Here is a 24,235-nt window from a genome sequence, read left to right as displayed (position 1 = left end):
GGTGTGAGTGTGTCTGTGTGTGTATTCACCGTAGGGAGAAAACTGATTTCATTGAACAAATTGGCCCGTTACATTTGCTACCCTTTATAAAACAAAAAAATAAAATAAAAAATAAAAAAAAAATATGTCATTTCGACAAAGTGGTAGATTTTTTTTTTAATCTCGAAAGGGATAATGGGAATTCTATAGCTAGACATTGATATAACTTCTAATATCGGTTGAAAAGATTTTGCTTTGTATGGCTCTTACTTTCCCTCATTTATTTATTGAAACTATAAAAAGATGACAGTGGTAACTCAAATAAAAATTTGGGTGCAGCAGGGAAAGGGTACTGCTGGATCTTTGAGCAGTGCTTAGACATAAAGCTTATAAAGCTTAAAAAAAAATCCCTATTTGCCCACTATGCTAATTTGGTACCATTTTGGTAATATATGGTGGTTACTCAAGATTCAAGTCAGTGAATGCACTTTCTGCTGGTTTTAAATGACAGATACTGAAATCAAAATAAGCATCAAACAAGAAAGTACAGATATAAATGTGATTGGAAACAAGGATACCGTTACGGAAGAGGATTTGGATGTTTTTAAGCAGGCCCAGGAACTTTCTTGGGAGGTAAGGCCAGGATACCACATATTATAGTAATAAGTATAATATGTCATTTTTATATATGTGAATATTGATGAATTTACTGCTTTGATTTTATACAGAACCCCTCCTCAAAATCCTTTGCGGTCCTTTATTACCATGATTGTTTTTGTTGACTGTAGATTCAAAAACAGTGACTTTATAGAGTTGTCTCCATGCTCAGAAGTTGGTCAGGGCTCAGCTGGTCTCACAAAATACAACTAGCAGTAGTTGAGGCAGCTTTGGAAAAATCCTTCTCCGTGTGAAGAAACAGATTTCTGATGACTTATGCTGAAATTTAGAAAATAGCAGTTATAAATGGTTAAAAAGAGCATCACTTTTAAATTTACCAATGGTTCTTCCAACACAGATGGCCAGCCATATGAAAAATGTCTCGTAATTTTAACACTTTGGCATTAAGACAATATTGTGTTGGATGATCAGTTATAATCACTTTTATTTTCATTGTCCAGTAATTTGTTTAAATGCTTCCACTTAAAATAGTAACTCTAGTTAGTTTATTGTCACCAAAACAGGGAACAGGTAAGGCTTTTGGACTTTCTGAGGACAGATTTATTATGGAGCATGGATTTGCTATGTCAGTAGACCACATTCTGTTTCTATGGCAAACTATTCACAGATAGTCCTCTCTACTCAACGTCACTTTCTTTTTAGTGTGAGGAGGGGGCTATCTGTAGGCTCTAAGGCTTTATTTTTAGTAGCAGCCACTTGGGCTAAATATTTGTGACAGTTTCTAATTTAAGGGGCTATTGGATATTTCCATTCCTCATTCTGTCCCATCAGTATACTTTGTAGTGTTTTCATTTGGCAAAAATAAATGTCAAAAATTCCCCTAGTTTTTAAAATTGGAAGTCCTTAAATATTTTCAAATTTTTAGCCTACCTCTGGCATTCTTAGGTAGACTTTGATGAACAACATGCCATTATCTGAAAGGCACTGTTAAATGTGAAGCCCCTTCTTTCCAGTGCAGTAACACTGGCATTTCACTCAAGAACATTTCTTGTCTGTAGCAGTCACTCTGCTACACACGGGCAATAACACAGTGAATCGGGCAGGCAACATTCTTAACCTCATGGAGCTTACTGCTTGGGAGACAAGATGGATAGTAAACTGCAGACTTCCCCAGTTGATGATACAAGAACAGTTGGGATCACTGTTACTTCACAAGAGTGTCTAACAGCCGGGTCATCTAATTTACTCAGTTTTACTGCATTGCACCAGGCCATTAAATTCAGGTCAATAGACATTTGCATGTATTTACCTTGTACTCATTTCCTGTCTTGGTAATACTGTTTCATAGGGTATTTGTTTATATATGAATCTTCTGCAAAGTTGATTGTTATTTTACAAGGCCCTCTAATGTGTTTTCAACAACATGAAAATTCCCCCATGAAGATGAATGTTCTGTCCTTGATAGGTTTTCATGTCCACTGGTGAAAGAATCAAAGTATAAGTGAAGAAATCTTCTTCTAATACATATATTTTATTTCCTTCCTTTTCTTTTTCTCTGACAGAAAATAGAGTGTGAAAGTGGAGTGGAAGACTGTGGCCGGTACCCTTCTGTAATAGAATTCGGGAAATACGAAATCCAAACCTGGTATTCCTCGCCTTACCCACAGGAATATGCAAGGTAATGGAACAGCCCAGAAGGTATATAACTTGAATGTCATATGTGAGGAAGGGGAATTCTCAGTTCTGAAGCAGGAATTAGATGGTTTTCAGGACATAAATTTTGATAGTCAAGTATAAGCGCTTCCAAAACTCTTACTTTTGCCAGCATCTTTTTATAGTAGTGTTCACTAGTCTATGTAAACTCCTTCCACTCCTTGTTGCACAGGTGTTGTAAATTTTGTCTTTGAGCTTCTAAGTCCATGCTTTCTCTCTCGTTAATTGGACAAATATTGTTTGTGTATGAAACCAAATAAGGAGAAAAAACACTGGCCATTGTAAAATATTTGGTGGTTTCTTCTCATTTCCCTGTTTATTTTCCTAATTAGGCCTGTTCGTTTTATCTCTGATTTCTGACATTTTGTTTTCAAGTTTTTTATAGAAATGTAGCAGAGGATGGAAAAATGAAAGGAAGTAGGTGGGAGTGGGTAGCCTTAAGAGACCCTTCCCCAAATCCTTACTTTTAGAGCCATTTGTGATACCTTGTTAAAAATGAAGAGAAAATAATGATCCTGGAGTTTTCTTTTGTCTTGAACTAAGATTAGCTGTGAAATTGTCTTGAACTAATATATCTAAAAATGGGTAACTTGTGAGCAGATTTCTTCCTTCAGATACATCAAGATACACTTTATTAGTATTTTCTCAAATGTTTTAGCCTACAAAGTTTTGGCCATCACAAACTTGCTTTTCTTCTGGAATAGATAATTGTCCTTTCCTCCACCATGAAGGTGTCTGGCCCATCATCTCCTGGAGGAAACAGGGGAGTGTTTTAGAAGTTAAGTGGCAGAGTAAGATTAGTCAGGAGCCTTGGTTTCTCTTTCTAGCTTGTATCACTTGTCTGTGTCTTCTTTTTTTTTTTCTTTAAGATTTTATTTATTTATTAATGAGAGACACACACAGAGAGAGAGAGAGGCAGAGACACAGGTACAGGGAGGAACAGGCTCCATGCAGGGAGCCCAATGTAGAACTCGATCCTGGATCCCAGGATCATGCCCTGGGCGGAAGGGAGGTGCCAAACCGCTGAGCCACCCAGGCATCTCCTTGGCTGTTTGTTCTTGAACAATTTTTTGAGAACACTTTTGAGCTTCAGTTGGTTTGGGTAATCATAAGTCAGGTGTTCTGAGAGCTTTGAGTAAAATTTGTATATAACTCCAAGGTTCGAAATTACGGTTATCTGAGTCTGTAGCTAACTCTCCCCAAAACCATCCTACCAATTTATATACCCCAAAGACTTCAAAAAGTGCTTCTAAACATTTTCTTATAATTCTAGCAATGTGTTAAAGTGTGATAGGGCACACATTAAAAATGTTATAATTTTAAAGGTTCTCAGAAAAAGTCATCACGGGGGAGAAATCTGTTTGTATAATGTTATTCAGAGTCAGTAGAATTGGTAGAAACAAGATCTTTTGATTTTTCTACATTTATTGCTTCAGATGATAGATCAGAGATAAATGATGATAGATGATAGATAGATAGATAGATAGATAGATAGATAGATAGATAGATATAATTATGATAAAACTTTAAAGTTACCTCATCCATCAATAGATGTGTTAACTAACTTCTAGGACTTCTCTGCCTTATATGTACACAGATCACTTTTGAAAATAATGAACTCACTTCCATCTGAGTAAAAGATGATTACAGTTACATCATTGACCATATATACTACTGACACTATGACATTAAATTTGAAATTTGAAAAATATTCCTGTTTAACTGACAGCAGGCCATCCTTATTGTTGATTTTTCAAGTAATGGTTCCAGGTCTGAAAATCTTTTTGTCTGTACAACATTTCTGAGGAAACAAATGATTTGTTAACCAAAAAATGGCAGCAAATATTATTATATTGAAAAATAACGTAAGGTTTGATGTTCTCTTTACTGCTGACTTTCTGTTTTTCTTTTTTTGAAAATACTTATTTTCAAAAAAATTATACAGGCTTATTATGACTTGGAGAGAATTGAACAATATTTAATAATTTTTTCTTTGAACACTATAACCAATCTGATAAATTCTTTGATTTTAAAATTTTAACAGATTACCAAAGCTTTACCTGTGTGAATTCTGTCTTAAATATATGAAAAGTAAAAATATTTTATTAAGACACTCAAAGAAATGTGGATGGTTTCATCCTCCAGCAAATGAAATTTACCGAAGGAGAGACCTTTCAGTATTTGAGGTAAGCATGTGTAAATAAAAAAACTCCGCTTTTGAGACCTAGTACTTCCAATTGTTGATTATGTACTAATTTGTTTCTAGAAGGTGCACAGTATATTTGATTTTGGCATTCAAATTTAGACTGCTCTTTAAACTATCTCCATGTTTTGGAATGTTTAACCATACTGAGCAACCATTTAGATTGATGATGAATTCCTACTTCATCACATTAACTTTTTTTGTCTTTCCCCAAATCCCTGTCTGCACCAGATATATTCACCAGTGAATTTATGATCTTCTCAGCTCTTTGTAAATTCTACTTTCTTTGGCAGGAGAAATTAGCTTTGTTCAACAGCTCCAGCCAATGTCTGGCAGGTGCTCACTCTTCCAGGGAATTGAGCAGCTGTACATATCTTCTCAATACACAGCCACCTGTGTTTCCATCCATTTCTTGGCAGGGTGGATAATCCTTTTGGTGAGACCCCAGCAGATGTTGGGACTGCCCCCCTCATCTGGGTACATGGCTACCCCTGGAGAACTCTGCTATTCACAGGAACCCCTTTTGGCCACGTGTTTGTCATTGTGGTGTCTTATAGACAGTTTGTGTGTTCAGAACTGATTTAGTAGCAAAAGGTCTTTGCCTGGGTATAATTTCATTGTTTAATCATGTTCTATTGTCAGTTTCAAGGGTCCAGTTTAGTTGTGTCACTTGTACCTTGAGGGGGCTGTTCCTTTTGTGTTAATTGCCTCTTCTCAGGGATTCTTAATTCTCACCTTTATTCTTGTTACTCCATTTGAGCACTTCTGTTAAACCTGCCTAGTTCCCTTCTCCTTACCCATCGTGGCCCGTTGTTTTCATGCATGGGTGCTCAGAACAAGCCTCCCTTGCACAGCAGACATGATGTCTTTGTTTCTCTGCGATACAGTTTTACTTTCAGTGTCTCTATTTTTGAGTTGTTCGGACTGAAATGTAGTGTTCTGCCCCACATCTTACTTTAGTTCTGGTGTGTAATGTCTTGCATTATTATATTTGATAGAGGGGAGGGTCATACATAAGTACCTCTCACAGAGAAGCCAGGGCCCGCTACTTTTTCCAAAGGCCAATTAGAAAACCTAGTCATTCCAGCTGCATCTTAGGATTGTTTTTTTAAAAGACCCTCTTCCGGGATCCCTGGGTGGCGCAGCGGTTTGGCACCTGCCTTTGGCCCAGGGCGCAATCCTGGAGACCCGGGATCGAATCCCACGTCAGGCTCCCGGTGCATGGAGCCTGCTTCTCCCTCTGCCTATGCCTCTGCCTCTCTCTCTCTCTGTGTGTGACTATCATAAATAAATAAAAAAAAATTAAAAAAAAAAGAACTGTTTAAAAAAAAAAAGACCCTCTTCCTGGTTTTATTAGGATCTTTTGATAAGCTTGAAGGAAGAAGGGTATTGTTGCTGGGAAGATTTAATGATATATTAGTTGTTTCTAAAGGATAGGCAGAGTTTCTCAACCTGGACACTATTCACTTCTCACACTAGAAAATTCTTTGTAGTAGGGGCATCCTGTGCATTGGAGAGTGTTCGGTAGCATTCCTGTCCCCTACCCATTAAATGCTCGAAGTATCACATTTCTTCCAGTTGTAACAAGCAAGATTTTCTCCAGACATAGTCATTGTTGCTTAGGAGGCACAGTTGACTCCCATTGAAGATCCCTGGGCTAGAAGGAAAGCTGAATGCAGGTTGTTTAGCTAGTCCTGGGATGCTACTCAGTCAGCCCCAACTAGGTGAGACAGCAGAGCTATTCTCATTCGAGGTTTAACTAATATCACAAGTTCAACTTTCTTACTGGCTCCTTCCTCCACACCTTGGATCCTTTCTTATAACCAAAATGAAATGAAAATCACTGTTTCATTGTTTCCTGAAGGACAAAACATATTGTTGCCTTTAAGTAACAGTTATGTAAATCAGCATGAATCTGCTTGTGGGGTTTAAGGTCTCAAAAATCCTGGGAGAGACTTAAGAGTCAGTTTTGGTAGTCTGATAGCAGTGGTCCACTATTTCAGGGCAGGTGCTTTTGAAGCATAACAGAGATCAGGGCAGGAAAAATGAAAAAAAAAATTAATAGAATTTGTACATAAAAATATTTGAAGGAACTGGATTATCTGTGCCCAGGTCCCTATTCTAGAATCTGAGTTAATATTTAGAGAACAGCATATAGGAAACTTTTTTCTTAGCAGTTTCTTGGGTAACCTCTACAATTAATGAAGAGTAATCATAAATTAATACTTTCCTGTCTTTATCTCTGTTGAAAGCATGCGTATTAGACCATACATAGTTGTTAAGAATTTGCTTCAGCATTGTCCTCTCTCTGTTTTTCTGGCTCATGGACACATACCTCTCTGTCTTTCCCTTTTTTGTAATGTACTGCCATTTCCGAAAGGACCATACTCTCAAATACATAAAAACTTCCTTTAATTAAAGTGAGAATTGTATCCTCTGTGTCTGTTGCCCATATTTGATTATGTTGCTATGTGTGGGACCTAGGTTTCATCCAAGGGAAATAGTTATATGAAGTCTAAAAATAATTTGTGCAATATGAGAACCTGTATGGTCCACATGAGACTGGTGAACGGTCAAGTTCATTGTTATAGAGTTCTGGTTAGCAAATATCCATTTCCCCTAAGAATAGTGCTAGGGAAATTCTTGAATCTGCTGTGCTTTTGGTTTTCAACAAGTAACTACATTTGATCAAAGAAATTGGCATCTGTGCCTAGCCTCCTGTCTATAACCATCAGTATCACAGCTTGATTCTTTTATTTTGAAGAGAAGTAGACTGTAATCATGGTACTTATTGTAGGTTGAAATTCATCTCACTTTCTCTGTAAGTATTCCCAACATAGAAATTTTATCTCTTCCAATTATATTTAAAATGATGCTTGGGATAAAACCAGAATGGAATCCTCTTTTTGCTAATCTACACTTCTGAGGAATCAGAATAATACTGTTCACCCACCTACTTTTACGTGAAGTCCTTTTGAAGACAAAGTTTAACTTACTTGAGTGGTATTTTGATGTGTTTACATTTCTTTAATTCAGATTTACTTTGTTCAAACAGAGAGGACATGCCTGATTGTTTTTTACTTGTAGTAAATTGCAAATAAGAATGACTCTTTTGTTAGTGGTTTCAGCTTTCTTTAGGTAACTTAAAGAGATTTAATCTAACTTAAATTTACCCTAATTTAAGAGAAAAAGTGGAATTCTTATTTGCCAACTGACAGCTGTTTTCTGATTGACTTTATACTTGTTGAATGGAATATTTTAATCTCTCAGTTTGGGATTTGGAAATAAAATTATATACTTTCCAAAATACCGTATAAAAATAATTTTATATTGAGCAGTATTTTTATGTTAAATAATGTTGTCTGTTTCTCTTTGCTAGGTTGATGGGAATATGAGCAAAATTTATTGCCAAAACCTTTGCTTGTTAGCCAAGCTCTTCCTGGACCACAAAACGTTGTATTATGATGTTGAGCCATTCCTTTTTTATGTCCTTACAAAAAATGATGAAAAGGGCTGTCATCTGGTTGGATACTTCTCTAAGGTAAAACAAGAGCCAGTATGACCTTCATTTTCTTACTCAAAATGTTTTTGGTAGAGCCCAATTCTTCGAACAGGGCTTTTTTTTTTTTTTTTTTTTATGACTATAATTTGAATGACTGTTAACATGTTTCTGAAAAGCTCAGGTTCTTGTTCAGAGCTTATTTAAAAAAACAAAACAAAAATAGTAAACATCGTGCCTAGAAAGTGTGTAAAGGACCTCAGCAGTATTTGCTGTCTTGACTGTCAGCAACCATGTAACATTATAATTGCTGTCTTGCAGACCACCTAGCATCTTTGATTTTTTAAATGTTAAGCTTATCCCCCCCAACCCCCCAGTGATGTCAACATGAAGGTTTTCAGTGTAGCATAGCATTTAAGAGATGGTTCTCATTTCTCTTCACTGTATTCCCTCTGTGATCATCAGTTTCTCAGTGAGTTGGAACGTTGGCATTTGGACAGTCAAGGTGATATAATGTCTGGGTTTACTCTTTTGTCTTTTACTCTATGCCATTGTTTTAAGATCTAAAGCAGCCTCACCTTTTAGAAAGCCTAAGTATCTCCAATGGTTGGCATAGGGAAGCCCTTGACATACTGAGTGGATAGAATTTCTTTTTTACTCAGAGGCTTCTGATAATAACTCGTGTAATAAGGAAAAACTGAGTTTGGAGATATTTACTGGGTAATAAGCTTAATTTTTCATAGTCACCTGGGAGATAGTTTAATGTGCAAGGATGGTAACTGTAAGACTTCCATGCACACGGTTAAATGGTCTCAATCCTATATTTTATTTATTTTATGATATATTTTTGCATATGAATTTTAATGAATCTACTCTTGCATAAGGTAAATGAAATGCCTTATGGAAGTGTTGTTTTCATGGAATATCAAAAGAGAAGAGTATATAAGAAGGTTCTTTGCAGTTTTACTAAATTTTAGAATCCCCAGAGGTCATAAACAAAAATAGGAATAAATGACAGCATTCATGAGAAATAGCCTCAAAATTTTAATCCACACATTTGGTAACAAAACAAAAGTTAATTTGCACATAACAGATTAAATGTTAGAGAATTAGCATTTAATGATAGATGATAGAGATGATAGAGAATTAACACAAAACAAAACAGTAAATAAGAAATCTATTTATATAATGTATAAAACTTCTTACCTTTTGTATCGGTTTATAAAGTTTTTTTTTCCAATGAGTTAAAAATGAATAATAGTCATGAGGCATCTGCCTGGCTCATTTGGTAGAACATGCAACTCTTGGTGTCAGGGTTGTAAGTTTGAGCCCCATGTTGGGTATAGAGATTAAAAAAAAAGAATGGTGTTCATGATTGGTCCTTCTTGTTAGAAAATGGCATTTCTTGGTTGGTTCAGTTGGTTTAAGCATTTGAGTCTTAATCCCAGGGTCATGAGTTCAAATCCCACGTTTGGCTCCATGCTAGGTGTGGAGGATACTTTAAAAAAAAAGAAGAAGAAATAAAATGGTGTTTCTTTAAATGTGTCTGTGTTTAAATGTAGATGCTTAATGGTGCCTGCTGTCCTTATCTCAAATTGGCCTCTGGGTCTTCAGTTGATGGTGACTTAATGGTTTCAGTTTCTGCCTCTCTTCTCTTAGGGGACCCAGCATTTTACTTGGTACAAGCAAAACTTTTCTCACGTTGCCACAGTTTCTTTTACAGCAGGGCAGCAACTACCGTCATTTCTTACTGTGCATGGGAAATTCATTCTTTGGCAGTGTGGTAAAACAAAAATTCATCTTTTAAAAAAAACAATTTTAAAGTCTATCTAGACTAGATAGATGCAAATTAAACCATATTGTAATGTGTCAATTGGAGTGTGAAGGACTATGGCCCTTTCGTGTCATACTTAAACCAAATTCTAGAGATTATAGCTAGAGAATGGCCAAGATGACCTAGAAAAGTTCAGCGTAAGTCATTACATACATATGACTTTCCGAGCAGAAAGTAGAGGACTCTAAAAAGGAGGGAAAGAAGAGTTATTTTATCCATAGATTAGAATTTAGCTGTGGTTAACACGTGTTAGAGGATAGGAGTAGGGTGGACCGGAGGGTTGGGTTGGCTTACAAACTCTAAAGGTAGGAGGAGTTTGGGACAAAGAAAAGAGTAGCAGAACGCATGAATCCTTTCAACCCAGAGTACATTACTCTTTTTAGGTAGAGTGACTTATTTGTCTAATGTTGCAAAGAAGACTAATTATTTGAACACTTGCCTCTGATGTCCACATCCAGTGGACAATCCAGTTTCTTAGGGAAACTAACACACATTATTTCTTCCTTCTCATTTTTTAGAGGCTCCAAGGACAGCTACAAATGTGCAAATGTTGGGAGCACATCTTTTTCACAAAGAACTGTCTAATTCTGCCCTGTAGGGTTTTTTCCACAATTTCCTGTGATCTTTCAAATAGGTTCATTAAAGATCTGGGTGTTCTGAAGTATTTCTTTCATGTGGTTAGTACCATTTGTGGTCAATCTTATTTGTGGTTTATATTTGGCCAGAGCATTCACAACCTCAGAAGCCTTTTCCAGATCGTCTCTGTGGAGGCTTTGGCTGCTTCTGTGTACTCTGAATAAAATATTGCTGCTCTGATGCCACATCCCATGAAAATTGCAAATTTTTCCTTAACTATAAGAGCTGTTTCCCACCATACTCTTCCTAGTCTTCCTCCTGGTTTCATACTGTTGGTAATATTTTGGCCTCACATTTGTGCAGAGGCTTTGGGCTTTCCTGTTGCCCTTGTCTTTTTTTGTTGTGATTTGTTTTCCTGTTTGAGATGCCAATAATTTCTCTAGCTTTTTCTACTTTGACTTTTTATCCATAAGAGAAATGTATCTCTGCAGATCTACCTACACATATACAATTTTGGGTTCACTGGGGCATTTAGTCAAAGGCGGAAGACAGATTGCTGTTGAAGACTTGAAAGTTCTTTAGCAGGGGACCAAGCTAAGTCTTACCCTACCCTGCTGGTGACTCTGCGGATGTTTTTTTTCTCCCCCATATCCCAAGGTGTTTGAGCAAGGAGATCATTTCTTGCATACTGTCTGCATTCTGTTTCATTTGGCTCAGATTTACTTGGATTCTTTATTCATGTTTTCTGCGACCAACTTCCAAGTGTAAAGATATAATTGAGAGGTATGCCTGGAGTGGATGGTTGGTTCTTAGCTCATAGTTTGATTGATCATGATCAACACAGTAGGATTATTCTGCTTGATTCTGACCTAACACATTGGCTCATCTTTGTGGACTCGTGTACAAGCACGGTGGCAGGTGTTGGGGAATTGCCCACTTCAGCAGAGCTCTGACATACTTGATCTGTTTCTCCTTCCCTCAGGAAAAGCTTTGCCAGCAGAAGTATAATGTCTCCTGCATAATGATCATGCCGCAGCACCAAAGGCAAGGATTTGGACGGTTTCTCATTGATTTCAGTAAGTGAAGTGCTTTACTTACTTTCATGATCCAGAGAGCTGATGGCTGTTAAAGGAAAAAGAGTTAACACATAAAACTTTATTTAACACACTTTGTTGTTTTTATCAGTAGATAAGAGGTTTTCTCGTCATATTTACATAGGTTAGAAAATCTTCCTCAAGTGAAAAATTTATTGCTGCTCATTTATTGTGCTCTAGGAAATTGAGACTCGATTTCTCGGCAGTGTCACTAGCTCACAAAGCCATTACCCTGAATGAACCTGCAGAATTACATTCCATTCCATGGTGCTCATGCTCATTAGCACCAGAAGAGGCAATTATTTGTGATTAAAGCTAACGGAAGTATTATTTAAAAGGATTTTCAGCTTTCTAAAATTTTACTGTAATCTTATCAGTACAGAGCAAGAAAGGAATATTTCTACATAGGAAAACAATCCTTTAGGTGGCTTATCCTTTGAGTCTTTCTAATAGAAATAACTATCTCATTTTGTTAATTTCCCTTTTTCTATTATGGAAATTATTACAATGTTTTACCTAGAGGTTGCCCAGGAAACATTTTTTATACACATTTGCATCTTCAGAATCTCTTCAATTAAAATTAGAATGGTATTTAAAAGTATGCACCTTATAGGATAATGTAAAAAATATTGGTAGTTTTTTTTCCCCCTTGTTTATATTATATGGTTATATTATATGGGGTCTGTAAATGGAGCGCTGAGGTTACATTGAAGGAATTCATTTCAAAATACCCAGATAACATGAAGGCCAAGCATCTATGATAATAGTAATTTCTGACCATATAAAAGTCTGTCACCAAGAACTGTGTGCTTCTTCATTACCAGACTGTAGTTTGTCTGACTTTAAATTGAAAGAAGGAAAACCTAGGAAATTACATAATCTTTGTAAGGTACATCAAATGCAAAAACCACAATGTAAAACGTGCTCTAGGAAAATCATGAAGACATGTGTTGAGTCCAAATCTATATTTCTAGATATTGACATATTATAGTTGGGGTATAAAATGACTGTATAGCAGTTTTAGATGGATTTGCACAATCTATTGACATAGAGGAGGTTCTTTTTTTTTTTTTGAAGTATTTTTAGTGACTTTTATATTCAATTAACATTTCTAGTTATTAATTCATTATCTTAGTCTTATTTTTCATTTTCTAATCCAGTTCTCCCATGGAGGGCCATCTTACCAGGAAGTCACTGTTTTTATTTTACAGAGTTCTAAATGTAATCGGTTCTATGGGCAAATCCCTTTTTTTGTGTGTGGCCACCATTTATAAGTTGTGCATAAACATTATGGTTTCTGATGTGCATAGCAACCATCCAAGCCCTAAACTTTTGATACTTTTACCATTTGCATACCTACAGAATAAGTCAAACTCCTGAGCTCAGTATACGAGGTCTTCTCATACCTACTTCAGCTGATTTTTTAAGGCTTTTTCATCTGCCCATCTTTTTTTCCTCAGACGTGCTAAGCATGTTTCCGTAATTCCCCTCTTTGTTTATGCAGTCCTTTTCCTGAAGTGACCACTTCCTCCTTCCCCAGCCTCAGTCTGTTCAGAATCCTACCCGGTGTTCAGAGCCAGCTCAGGAACCTCTCCTGTTTGTTTGATCCTGCCTCCTGGAGATCCATCTCATTCCCTTCTTAGCTCCATTAGTCTGTAACATAGCACTCAGACGCAACTCCTGTTTTTGTGGTGATAACTGATGTTTCCTACTTCTAACTGTCTATAAACCCCTTGGATACCTTCTTTGTTTTCAGTAGAACAGTATAATCAATAATCTGCATTCAATGTACTTTTCTTGATTTGAATGGAATCTCCAAGGTGATACACGGTACTGCCCATAATAATTTTCTACGTAAGGTTAAAAATAAAAACGGACAAGTACTAGCAGATAAAAACACAAGTCTCTAAATACAGTAGCATGTTGTTTGTACAGCATGATCTGGTACCAAGGCCTTTTCCTTAAGTAAGCAACCCATGAACAAAGACGTTCCCTTTCAACCTTAATCTTTATGTTAAACATTTTAGTGAAAACTGTATTTGAGTCTGCTGTGTATCTTTAAAGAGGAACTGTGGAACCCATTGAAACCTTTTTGGATGGCCCCAAGCCATCCAGCCTAATGGATGATCATCCATTAGGGTATGTCTGGCGAGTACAGTGCTGAGGGTGTAACTTTTAGATTTCCTCTTTCCTGTACCCTTGACATTGCCCCTACATTGGGTGGGTGAAGGAGTGGGGTGGATGATTTGAATAAAGTTGAAAGGGGCTTGATATTATTTCTTCAAAGAGAAGAAAACTGGGGAAAGAATTTTACAATACTCCATGAAAATGGGCACTGGTGTAAACCCAATAGAAATTCCATTTAAAACCAAAAATATATCTGGGGGCATCACAATGCCAGATTTCAGGTTGTACTACAAAGCTGTGGTCATCAAGACAGTGTGGTACTGGCACAAAAACAGACACATAGATCAATGGAACAGAATAGAGAACCCAGAAGTGGACCCTGAACTTTATGGTCAACTAATATTCGATAAAGGAGGAAAGACGATCCACTGGAAGAAAGACAGTCTCTTCAATAAATGGTGCTGGGAAAATTGGACATCCACATGCAGAAGAATGAAACTAGACCACTCTCTTGCACCATACACAAAGATAAACTCAAAATGGATGAAAGATCTAAATGTGAGACAAGATTCCATCAAAATCCTAGAGGAGAACACAGGCAACACCCTTTTTGAACTTGGCCACAGTAACTTCTTGCAAGATACATCCACGAAAGCAAAAGAAACAAAAGCAAAAATGAACTATTGGGACTTCATCAAGATAAGAAGCTTTTGCACAGCAAAGGATACAGTCAACAAAACTCAAAGACAACCTACAGAATGGGAGAAGATATTTGCAAATAACATATCAGATAAAGGGCTAGTTTCCAAAATCTATAAAGAACTTATTAAATTCAACAGCAAAGAAACAAACAATCCAATCATGAAATGGGCAAAAGACATGAAGAGATATCTCACAGAGGAAGACATAGACATGGCCAACATGCACATGAGAAAATGCTCTGCATCACTTGCCATTAGGGAAATACAGATCAAAACCACAATGAGATACCACCTCACACCAGTGAGAATGGGGAAAATTAACAAGGCAGGAAACAACAAATGTTGGAGAGGATGCGGAGAAAAGGGAACCCTCTTACACTGTTGGTGGGAATATGAACTGGTGCAGCCACTCTGGAAAACTGTGTGGAGGTTCCTCAAAGAGTTAAAAAGAGACCTGCCCTACGACCCAGCAATTGCACTGTTAGGGATTTACCCCAAAGATTCAGATGCAATGAAACGCCGGGACACCTGCACCCCGATGTTTCTAGCAGCCATGTCCACAATAGCCAAACTGTGGAGGGAGCCTCGGTGTCCATCGAAGGATGAATGGATAAAGAAGATGTGGTTTATGTATACAATGGAATATTACTCAGCCATTAGAAACGACAAATACCCACCATTTGCTTCAACGTGGATGGAACTGAAGGGTATGATGCTGAGTGAAGTAAGTCAATCGGAGAAGGACAAACAGTGTATGTTCTCATTCATTTGGGGAATATGAATAATAGTGAAAGGGAATACAAGGGAAGGGAGAAGAAATGTGTGGGAAATATCAGAAAGGGGGACAGAACATAGAGACTTCTAACTCTGGGAAATGAACTAGGGGTGGTGGAGGGGGAGGAGGGCGGGGGGTGGGGGTGAATGGGTGACGGGCACTGAGGGGGACACTTGACGGGATGAGCACTGGGTGTTATTCTGTATGTTGGTAAATTGAACACCAATAAAAATTAATTTATTAAAAAAAATAAAAATAAAGGTCCACACTTTTCCGTAAAAAAAATAAATAAATAAAATAAAAATAAAAATTAATTTATAAAAAAATAAATAAATAAAACCAAAAATAAATAAATAAAAAATTCCTTAGCCACAAAGGTTTTAAAGAAGATAGAGTAGGCTGCTGAAAAAATTGATAGCATCTCCTTCTTTGGAGTTACTTAAAATAATAGTAGATAAATATCTTTCTAGAATGATTTATTTATTTTTTTTTAATTTTTATTTATTTATGATAGTCACAGAGAGAGAGAGAGAGAGAGAGAGAGAGGCAGAGAGGCAGAGACATAGGCAGAGGGAGAAGCAGGCTCCATGCACCAGGAGCCCGACGTGGGATTCGATCCCAGGTCTCCAGGATCGCGCCCCGGGCCAAAGGCAGGCGCTAAACCGCTGCGCCACCCAGGGATCCCTCTAGAATGATTTAGATCCAATCTTGCAGAGTAAGGAGATAAATCCCATGACCTCTCATAATCCTTGTCAACCTCATAATTCAGAACTCAGGGCAAAACAGATAACCAAGGTTACTGGATTTCTAAAATGTGCTGTTTTTTTTAAGGGACCTTTTAATGGTTAGATTTATTTTATTTCTATTTTGTACATGAGCCTGAGGGTCTTTTGGTCTGTGGATGCATTTTCAGCAATTCAAATAAAGTTGTAAGGCAGGAAAATAATCTTGTCTATAGTAACTGCCAGTTTAGGAAACTGAGACAATAGAGCAGTAGGAGGAAAGCTGTAGCTGCCCAGCTGCCCACTTGTACACTAGAGTAGAGACATGGGTGCAGTATAAGTGTGTATATAAAGAATCACAAATCCCAAAGTTTTGAGCACTGTTCTCCAGGACAGGCCAGAGGGGGAATGGTCACCCATGGGACCAAATTCTGCCCTTGGAATTAGTTGTTGTCTCACTCTTCCTGGAGCAGCCTGTCTGGGGTTTGCCCGAGCTCGAGCTCCCCAGGAAGTCATTTGCAGAGCTTGGCCAAAGTGACAAACAGGTGCTAACTCCCAGCCCACTCATAAACCACCTCTTGGGTTTTGTGACTCTTTGCTTAGAACTCAGGTGGGTGGTAGATGGAGTAGCTGTCAAGGTAGAAGTTGATAACCATATCTGTTTTCTTCTGGAACCAGAGACTTCCTCTCTTCTTTAGTCAGGAAATTTTTTCAAGTCCTCCCCATCTCTGTCTAGACATGTGCACGCACACGGGCAACATGCACACCCCAAACCCCACGCTCCAGTCATGAGTTCATGCTGCAGCCTTGCATTCCAGGTCAGTACCACCACAAGATTTCATCCTGTCTTTCCACATTTCCATATTTGTAACTCTTTTCTCTGACAGTGAGAAATTTGACTTCCGTTATCCCAATCTGTTTCCTTATGAACTCGGCCCTAGACTACAGAGTAAATAGTTTCATAATGGCTCACTCATACCACCTAGAAATCCAAACCTCCTAACTAGAGGTCAGTATTTGTATTTTTTTTTTAAGATTTTATTTATTTATTCGTGAGAGACAGAGAGAGAGGCAGAGACATAAGAGGGAGAAGTAGGCTCCTTACAGGGAGCCTGATGTCAGACTGGATCCCCGGACCAGGATCACACCCTGAGCTGAAGCATCTGCTCAACCACTGAGCCACCCAGGTGTCCCTATATATGTTTGTTTTTAACTATCCAGGGTGTCTTTAGTCAAGATACTGTGTTCGAATGTTACTTGGCTTATTAGTTCTTTTCATTTCTCCCCCTTCAGTGTGGTTATATCATTCATGTAAAATATGGTTAGGATTGTTTGTTAACCACTTTAGTTTTCCTATATCCTTGTTGCCTTTCGTTTTTGAAACATAAAACATGATTCGCAAAGTTGAAACTACATTAAAGGGTGCACTCCGAGAAGGGTCATCCCCCTCCCCCAGTCCCTCCCTGCAGGTCACTGACCTCACTGGTTTTTCACGGATCCTTCCCGTGGTTTTTTCGTACAAATGAGAAGATGTGTATTTTCTAATTCCTCTTCTTTTCTTACATGAAAGGGAGCATACTATAGATAGTCTTTTACATTTTGCTTTTTTCCACTAAACAGTATATCCTGGAAATCACTCCATATTACTTCTTACAGATCTTATTGTCGTCTGTGATGGCATTGTACTCCACTGTGTAGTACAGTTTCTGTGTCCACTATCCTAGGTGTGGGCGTACAGGATGTTTCCAATATTTCATAGTTTTAAAAGTGCTATAGTGAGTAGCCTTGGACATATTTTGACTGATACATTCTTATGTAGCAGGTTTGGTTTATTATATATGCTTTTAGTTGTTCAGGACTCTTCTTGGCTGGGCAGTAGATAAACTGGTAATGAATTGTCTTTTACTCAAGCCTCCAGAACCAGAACCCTGCCTGGGGAGCAGGATGCAAAACCTATCCTCAGCTGATCCAAGGAAAGCAAATTGATTCAGCAGTAGGTTGCAGAACATTGTGCCAGGTAGTGGTGAAAGAAGTTGGCTTCAATAAACTCACTGGTGTGTTTATTGTAAATACATTTATCTGATTCTAAACTGGATAATGGAGGAGGATAGCGAAGAATGACTTCATTCATTTCTTTACCTCTTCATACAACCTTTGTTGACAAAAGTAGAAGAAAGGATATACAATCATCTGGTCTTTGGATGGTCAAGGACATCTTAGCCCTAAACATTAAGGAAATGGAAGAAATTGCAAAAGAATACACAGATGACTTAACTAGATAAAAAAAATGTCTGTATGCGGAAAAGGATTAATATTTCAAAGCAAACATAATGGAAAAGATGTTTGCAACAAACATGCCAGGCAAAGCTTTGACAGCTCTAGTATTTAAACAAATATTTAAAAGGAAAGATTTGATAGTGTTAAAGCATAAACCTTAATAGAAAAATGAACAGAAGACATGAATGCAGAATGCTCAGAAAAGGGAGCTCCTTGTGGCAGCACCATTGCTGACATTGACTGAGGGCCTATTATGTCCCAGCTACTTTTCCAAAAGTCCAGACTCATTCAGCTCATTCAGTCCTTACAACATGGATTGAGACCTTTTAATCTTTGCTTTACAGGTAAGGAAACAAGGCACAATTACACGAACAACAAATGACATAGCTGTAGTTTGAGGCCGAGCATTTGAACTCTTAGCCACTATGCTCCAAAGCCTGTCAAGTACAAAAGGCTAATTAGAATGCGAGAAAAAGGACGCCTGGGTGGCTCAGTGGTTGAGCACCTGCCTTTGGCCCAGGGCATAATCCTGGAGACCGGGGATCGAGTCCCACATCGGGCTCCCTGCATTGGAGCCTGCTTCTCTCTCTGCCTATGTCTGTCTCTCTGTGTCTTTCATGAAAGGATGAATAAAATATTAAAAAAAAAAAAAAAGAATGAGAAAAAAATAGTTGGTGATTTAAAAATGAAAAAATGAAAATTCAAATAACTGTAAGACTTTAATTTTTGGGGGCTACCAAATTAGCAAAGACTTTTAAATATAGCCAAATCTGAGTTGACAGAGGTAGACTGTTATATTTACACTGGAGAAAGTATAAATTGGTAGACATTTTCTAGAACTTTGACAGACTATATCAAAACATTGGAAAGGAATTTATTCTAAGGAAATCCATATACTTTAATCAGTATGCGTTAATTTCATATTTAATGTTATAACGTGTTTTGTGTTAGTGTTTTAAATAGTGGACTTTCCTTTTCCTTTCACCCCCACCCCAAATATCGCAGTATAAACTCATAGTAGAAAGTTAGAAAAACATAGATCAAATACCAAAAGAAATTTAAGTCCCTCACACTTCTTTTACTCAAAGAGTTGATGTTTTGGTACATTTGTCTATCACAGTGTCCTTTTTTATAGCAGAAACAAAAATCTCAATATTCAAAAGTAAGACAAAACCATTCCCCTGACAAAATTATGGTACATCCATATAACAGAATATTATTAGCTATTAAGAATTATGTTCTAAAGAATTTTTAATCAAATAAGATGCTTATGATAAATACATGGCTTTCAAAATTATATATATATATGTTCTCAGTTACATAAAAAGTATATGCAAAGAAGGGGAAGAAACAGACTTCTGGAATTAGAATTAAAGGCAATTTTTATTTTCTTATTCATACTTCCTGCCATAAATAGAACAAAAACTAATTTAAGAAGAATCCGCAAAGGCCTGACCTGGGGAGAAGCAGTGAGGATACGCAGAAACAAGGCAGGTATTTCCTGTTCTGCAGCAGCCTGACACATGGGGCTGCTCAGTAAATGCTAGATGAATGGATGGATGAACTGAGCCTGGAAAGGTAGTGACTGCAGCTTTGGCCATGTTGCCTCCACTGTGATTTTGAACATCCCTATGTAGCTTTCTTTCTTTTCTTTCTTTCTTTCTTTTTTTTTTTTTTTTCCTTTCTATGTAGCTTTCCTTGGAGTTTGGAGCTCAGTAGGGGAATTCATTAAAGAGAGCTCCTGGGAGTGGTGGGCGTAATGTGGCAGTGGAAACCTTAGGTATGGGTGAGGATAACCGGGGAGAATGTAGGGAGACAAGACTGAGGATGGAGTGCTTGAAGTTCCAACATGTTAGCAGCTAATAGAGGATAAAGGACTTATCAAGGAAACCAAAAAGGGTCCAGAAGGAGGAAGAAGATCAGGGGAGAAAGGTGTCAGGGAAGCCAAAAGAGGTCAGCATTGCAACAACAATAATCGTAATCCCAGCTGACCTTTCTAGGGCACTCACTGTGTGTCAGGCACTGTCCCCTGCATCACACAGGTTAATTTGCTTCATCTTTGCAAAGACCTTAGGAGGTTGGTTACTCTTATCACTAAACTTGTCCAAAAATCAGTCCCCAGCCAGTGTTTGGTGCCCACAGAAGAAGGTTAAGATAAGGTTTAAGAAGTATACTTTGAAGGACTGTGGTGTATGTGGTTTTTTAAAAAGTGAATTCAGAAAGCTCAACCATCAAGGGCTGGGGGCACAGGAGCCTAGTTTTTGTCTTTTAAACTACAGAGGCTGGAGCCCTGGTGGAAAGAAGACCAGGGAACAGTGATGGGAAAATCAAAAAGTGATAATCCAGATAGGCTGTTTCATACAAATTCAGAAGAGGCATTTGATGAAATTCAACATTCTTTCCTAATTTAAAATAATCAAACATACTAACTAGAATTCTAGGAATTCTAAATCTTCTCTTAACTTTTTTTCTTGTTTGTTTCAGCCTTTGCATAATCTTGGGGAAGCTTTTATTAAGGGTAGATGACAGTGGATCCAAAAGTCTACAAACTTATACATTTGGTTTTCTGAGACTCCCATATAGGCAAGAAGTTGATGAGTTATATAAATGATCCATTAACTGTACATTTAGGCCTTTTTTTAAAAACTAGCATCTGTTTATTTGTAGATTAATCATGAAAGTTTGTAAGCAGATTCAATTCTTGGCTTCCTTTATTCATTATTAAAATATATACAGTGTCTCAGGATTGTCCTTCATGGACTAGAACTCGAGAGGAAGTAGGCATGATTGAATGAATTAGGCACTCATTTCAGGAAGTATCCTTTGCTGACCTTTTCAGAGATTTCTGTTGAAATCTGGCTTTCAGGAGGCATGGATACTATTTAATAACTTGAGTCTGTGTTTGGTGAGTGCTGCTAGAAGATAAGACCCGCTTTGTGCCTACAAGTTATGACTTTGGTCATGCTGTAAGTGTGGTCAGTAATGTCCTTTGACTTCTTTCTTTTTTAAAATGGCACACATACACACATACCTGGATTTAAGAAAAATAGGAAATAGAGGAGACTTTTGAGGAAGGATGCCTCTGGATATCTAGTTTCTTTCTCCCTGAGAATTAGTGGGTTAATCTTCCACACCTTCATTCTTTTCCCCTTCTAGTTCTAATGACAGAGATCTCTCAGGTACCTAGAGAGGCCCAGGCTTGTCTTTTCTTGTAATTCTTGGCTGGTTTCCTGAGGAAGCACTCCTTAGAACAAGAAAGTGTCTTGTCTGGTTTCCCGCTTCTAGCTCTCAGAGCTCTTCTAAGTTCATCAAGCAGAATTAGAAAGAAAACCATGTACCTCATCTCTACCTAGAAGGGAGTGATGTTCAGAGGGTAAACCCATATCCACTCTCACAAAGAGAATACTTCTTCCCTGCGTCTTAGATGCTAGCTGCTGGCTTAAATGTTGTAATATATGGTACCTGGATTCAGGAATACATGTCATAGTAGTTGAGATTGTCAGCAAGTTCCAGTTTTAATAGTCTGCCTTGAACAGACTACTTTAAAGGGCTGCCACTTATAAAGTTTTCAAAACATAAAACTAAAGCCTACCTTTAAGCAAAGATTTAGAGTTATTTCATCCTACCTGAAAATTGCTTGTTTGGAGCAAATTTTTTATATTGGCAGGCCTATTTGCAATGAAGTAGGCATTTTAATTTACGAATCCACTTGTCTGTGTACAATATAGCCATGTTTCCCCTGACTGTTGGTGAGCTCGAAGATGCTGAAATTGTATATGGGTCACTGACTTCTCTCTGAAAGCAAGTTGAGTCTAATTTCATGGGAAACCAGATTCTTTCCAGGAGCTGGGTCCTGGCCTGACAGGCCCCGGTGACACATCCCACTTCTCTAACAAGGGAATGTCTGGATATCGCTGCACTTCCCAATGGGCAACCCGGGAATGGTTCTAGGTAGGCACAATAATACTGCCTTCAGCCTCCTGATGGCCAGCCCACCTCCTACTCTGAGCAGCCTCGTCCTTTTACCCCAGCGAAACATGTGAACTCTGTCTTCTCCATGATGGGGTGGAGGCCGTGAAGCATGCACTTGGCATCAGTTCCCTCATAGGTAGGTCGCACTGTGAATATTTCACTTTCCCCCATTTCTGAGCCCTACAAGCCAAGAAGCGAAGGTGTGTCTTGAGGGACTGTGACATTGTCTCTTGGGGACATATTAAATGGTTGAAACCCTCTGGTTCCCTGTAAGCAAATTGAATGAAGGGGCTATAAATTTGACATGTGGTATTTATTTACTTATGCAACTTTTATTTAATGGTTTTCTCTTTTGTCAGTGGCACTGACCATAAAAAAAAAATTGCTAAAGGCCAAACACATGTAAAGCCATTTAGAAAGTTTCATGTGTCCTTTATGTATGTATTGGTTATTGCCAATTTCCTTCACCAGAAGTAAGAATCCTGGGATAGAGACTTTGTTCTCTGGAGCAATGTCACCTCCTGGAAGAGCCTGGCACTTAGTAGGTCCTTATTATTTGTTGACCAAATGTTGAATGAATTACCGTGCGAAAAGCTTTCTCTCTTCACACGTGATTCTTACGAAGAAGAATTGTATTTTATTAGAACATAATCAGTCAGCTGTGGTTTACTTACTTCCATATGATGTCGGGTGTGCCCTGCTTCCTTTTGAGGGCCCGTGGTTTTGTTCAGGCACAGCTTCTATCTAAGGATCGTTTAAGCTGCATCCGAAAGAAGATTGCCATTATCTACTATAACCTTTGAGCGGAGAGATGAGAGCTGTGACCAAATTCACATTTACACACAGTTGATTGAAGAGAAACTTATCTTTTTCTGACTTTTATCAGATAATTCATTTCTTCATGCGTTTATTTTAGAAGGAAAAGTCCAACTTTAGCGTTAAGGAACTGTCAAGAAAGCTTTTTTCTTTGCATAGCTTTCCCGGCAGCTCTCCTCCGTGGGTGAGCACAGTCCAGGCAATCATTAAAGAATAATAAGTTATGCTTTTGAAATGGGGCTCCAGTCCTTTATAGCCTTTTCTAAGATAGGAACCCTTCCCACACCTCTGCCCTGACACTTGTGGAAAGATAGGACCAGCAGCGTGTCCTCAGACTTCTGCTGGGTTTTGGAAGACATGTTTTGACTTACAGAAGAATAAGTATAATGGTGACGTATATTTTAATAGGATTCCAGTTTATAATATAATAAGGAAAATGGCTACTTTTCCTTACTTTCTCATTATAATATGTTGTGCTAAAAGCCTTTGTCGTGACTGTTTTATGACATTGGGCTGAAGTGCAATATATTTTAATACGTTAAAGATAACATCAAGGTTGAAAATTGAGCTCTCGGTGATTTATTCAGAGGTTGACTGTTCCTGAATGCATAGAAATGAGTTGCATGAGGCAGTGCAGCTAACAATTTATTTATGTATCTTTTTTTTTTAACAAAGCTTGTCATAAATAAGAGCAAATAAATAGCTCTTATAGAATAGTTTGTATTCATTGCTTCAATGAAAACGTTGTAAATAAGAAACATACGGTCTACAGCTACTGTTTCAGCTTACATAGCTTAGAATATTTTCAAGATTTGGCATGCAGGTGGATTGTTTTTGCAAATCTTTTGTCTGTTTGGATTTCGAATGCTGACCAGCATTTGTAGTGAGTCATTTTGAAACCCTACTACTGGGCAAATTCTATTCACATAATTAGTACGGGAAAACCTACCTTCAGCAGCAAATGGAAGCTTGACGGCACTATCATGAGGGCCAGGTGGTTCACTGCAGAACTCCAAGCCGTGAGCACCGTGGGATGCACGTAGTAGGCAAGCCAAAAAAGTTTATGTTGTGGGAGTAAGTGAATAAAGGAATGCCTAGACCTCCTCATTGCTTTTCTCTGTGTCCCTGACAGCACCTCCCACAGTCACTTGGCTGGCTTGACCTGAAATCTCTTCTCAGTCTCTTTTTTTCCACTTCTTTATTCTACTTCATCACTTCCTACAGTAAACATGCTTTACACAGACTGTGCCAGAGTTGGCCTAGGTGAGGAGAGCATGAGGATATAGAGTCCCAGCCATGCACACAGATCAGCGGGTAGTCAGACACACG

General features: G+C 38.0%; 1 protein-coding gene across 5 annotated transcripts in view; it reads left to right on the top strand.

The window, feature by feature from the left end:
- The window catches only part of KAT6B (lysine acetyltransferase 6B), a 187,155-nt gene that overhangs the window by 136,008 nt on the left and 26,912 nt on the right, over positions 1–24,235 (top strand). For all 5 annotated transcript variants that reach the window (XM_055325175.1, XM_055325179.1, XM_055325177.1 and 2 more), the window contains exons 9-13: positions 491–612; positions 2,160–2,275; positions 4,355–4,496; positions 7,893–8,054; positions 11,405–11,498. In XM_055325175.1, the coding sequence (XP_055181150.1) occupies positions 491–612; positions 2,160–2,275; positions 4,355–4,496; positions 7,893–8,054; positions 11,405–11,498 (636 nt within the window). The remainder of the gene's footprint in view (positions 1–490; positions 613–2,159; positions 2,276–4,354; positions 4,497–7,892; positions 8,055–11,404; positions 11,499–24,235) is intronic.

Source organism: Nyctereutes procyonoides, unplaced genomic scaffold (genome assembly GCF_905146905.1).
Source record: "Nyctereutes procyonoides isolate TBG_1078 unplaced genomic scaffold, NYPRO_anot_genome, whole genome shotgun sequence".
In the NCBI taxonomy this organism is placed as follows: domain Eukaryota; kingdom Metazoa; phylum Chordata; class Mammalia; order Carnivora; family Canidae; genus Nyctereutes; species Nyctereutes procyonoides.
Note: the sequence above shows the minus strand (reverse complement) of the source record. Positions and strands in the feature narration are given on the sequence as shown.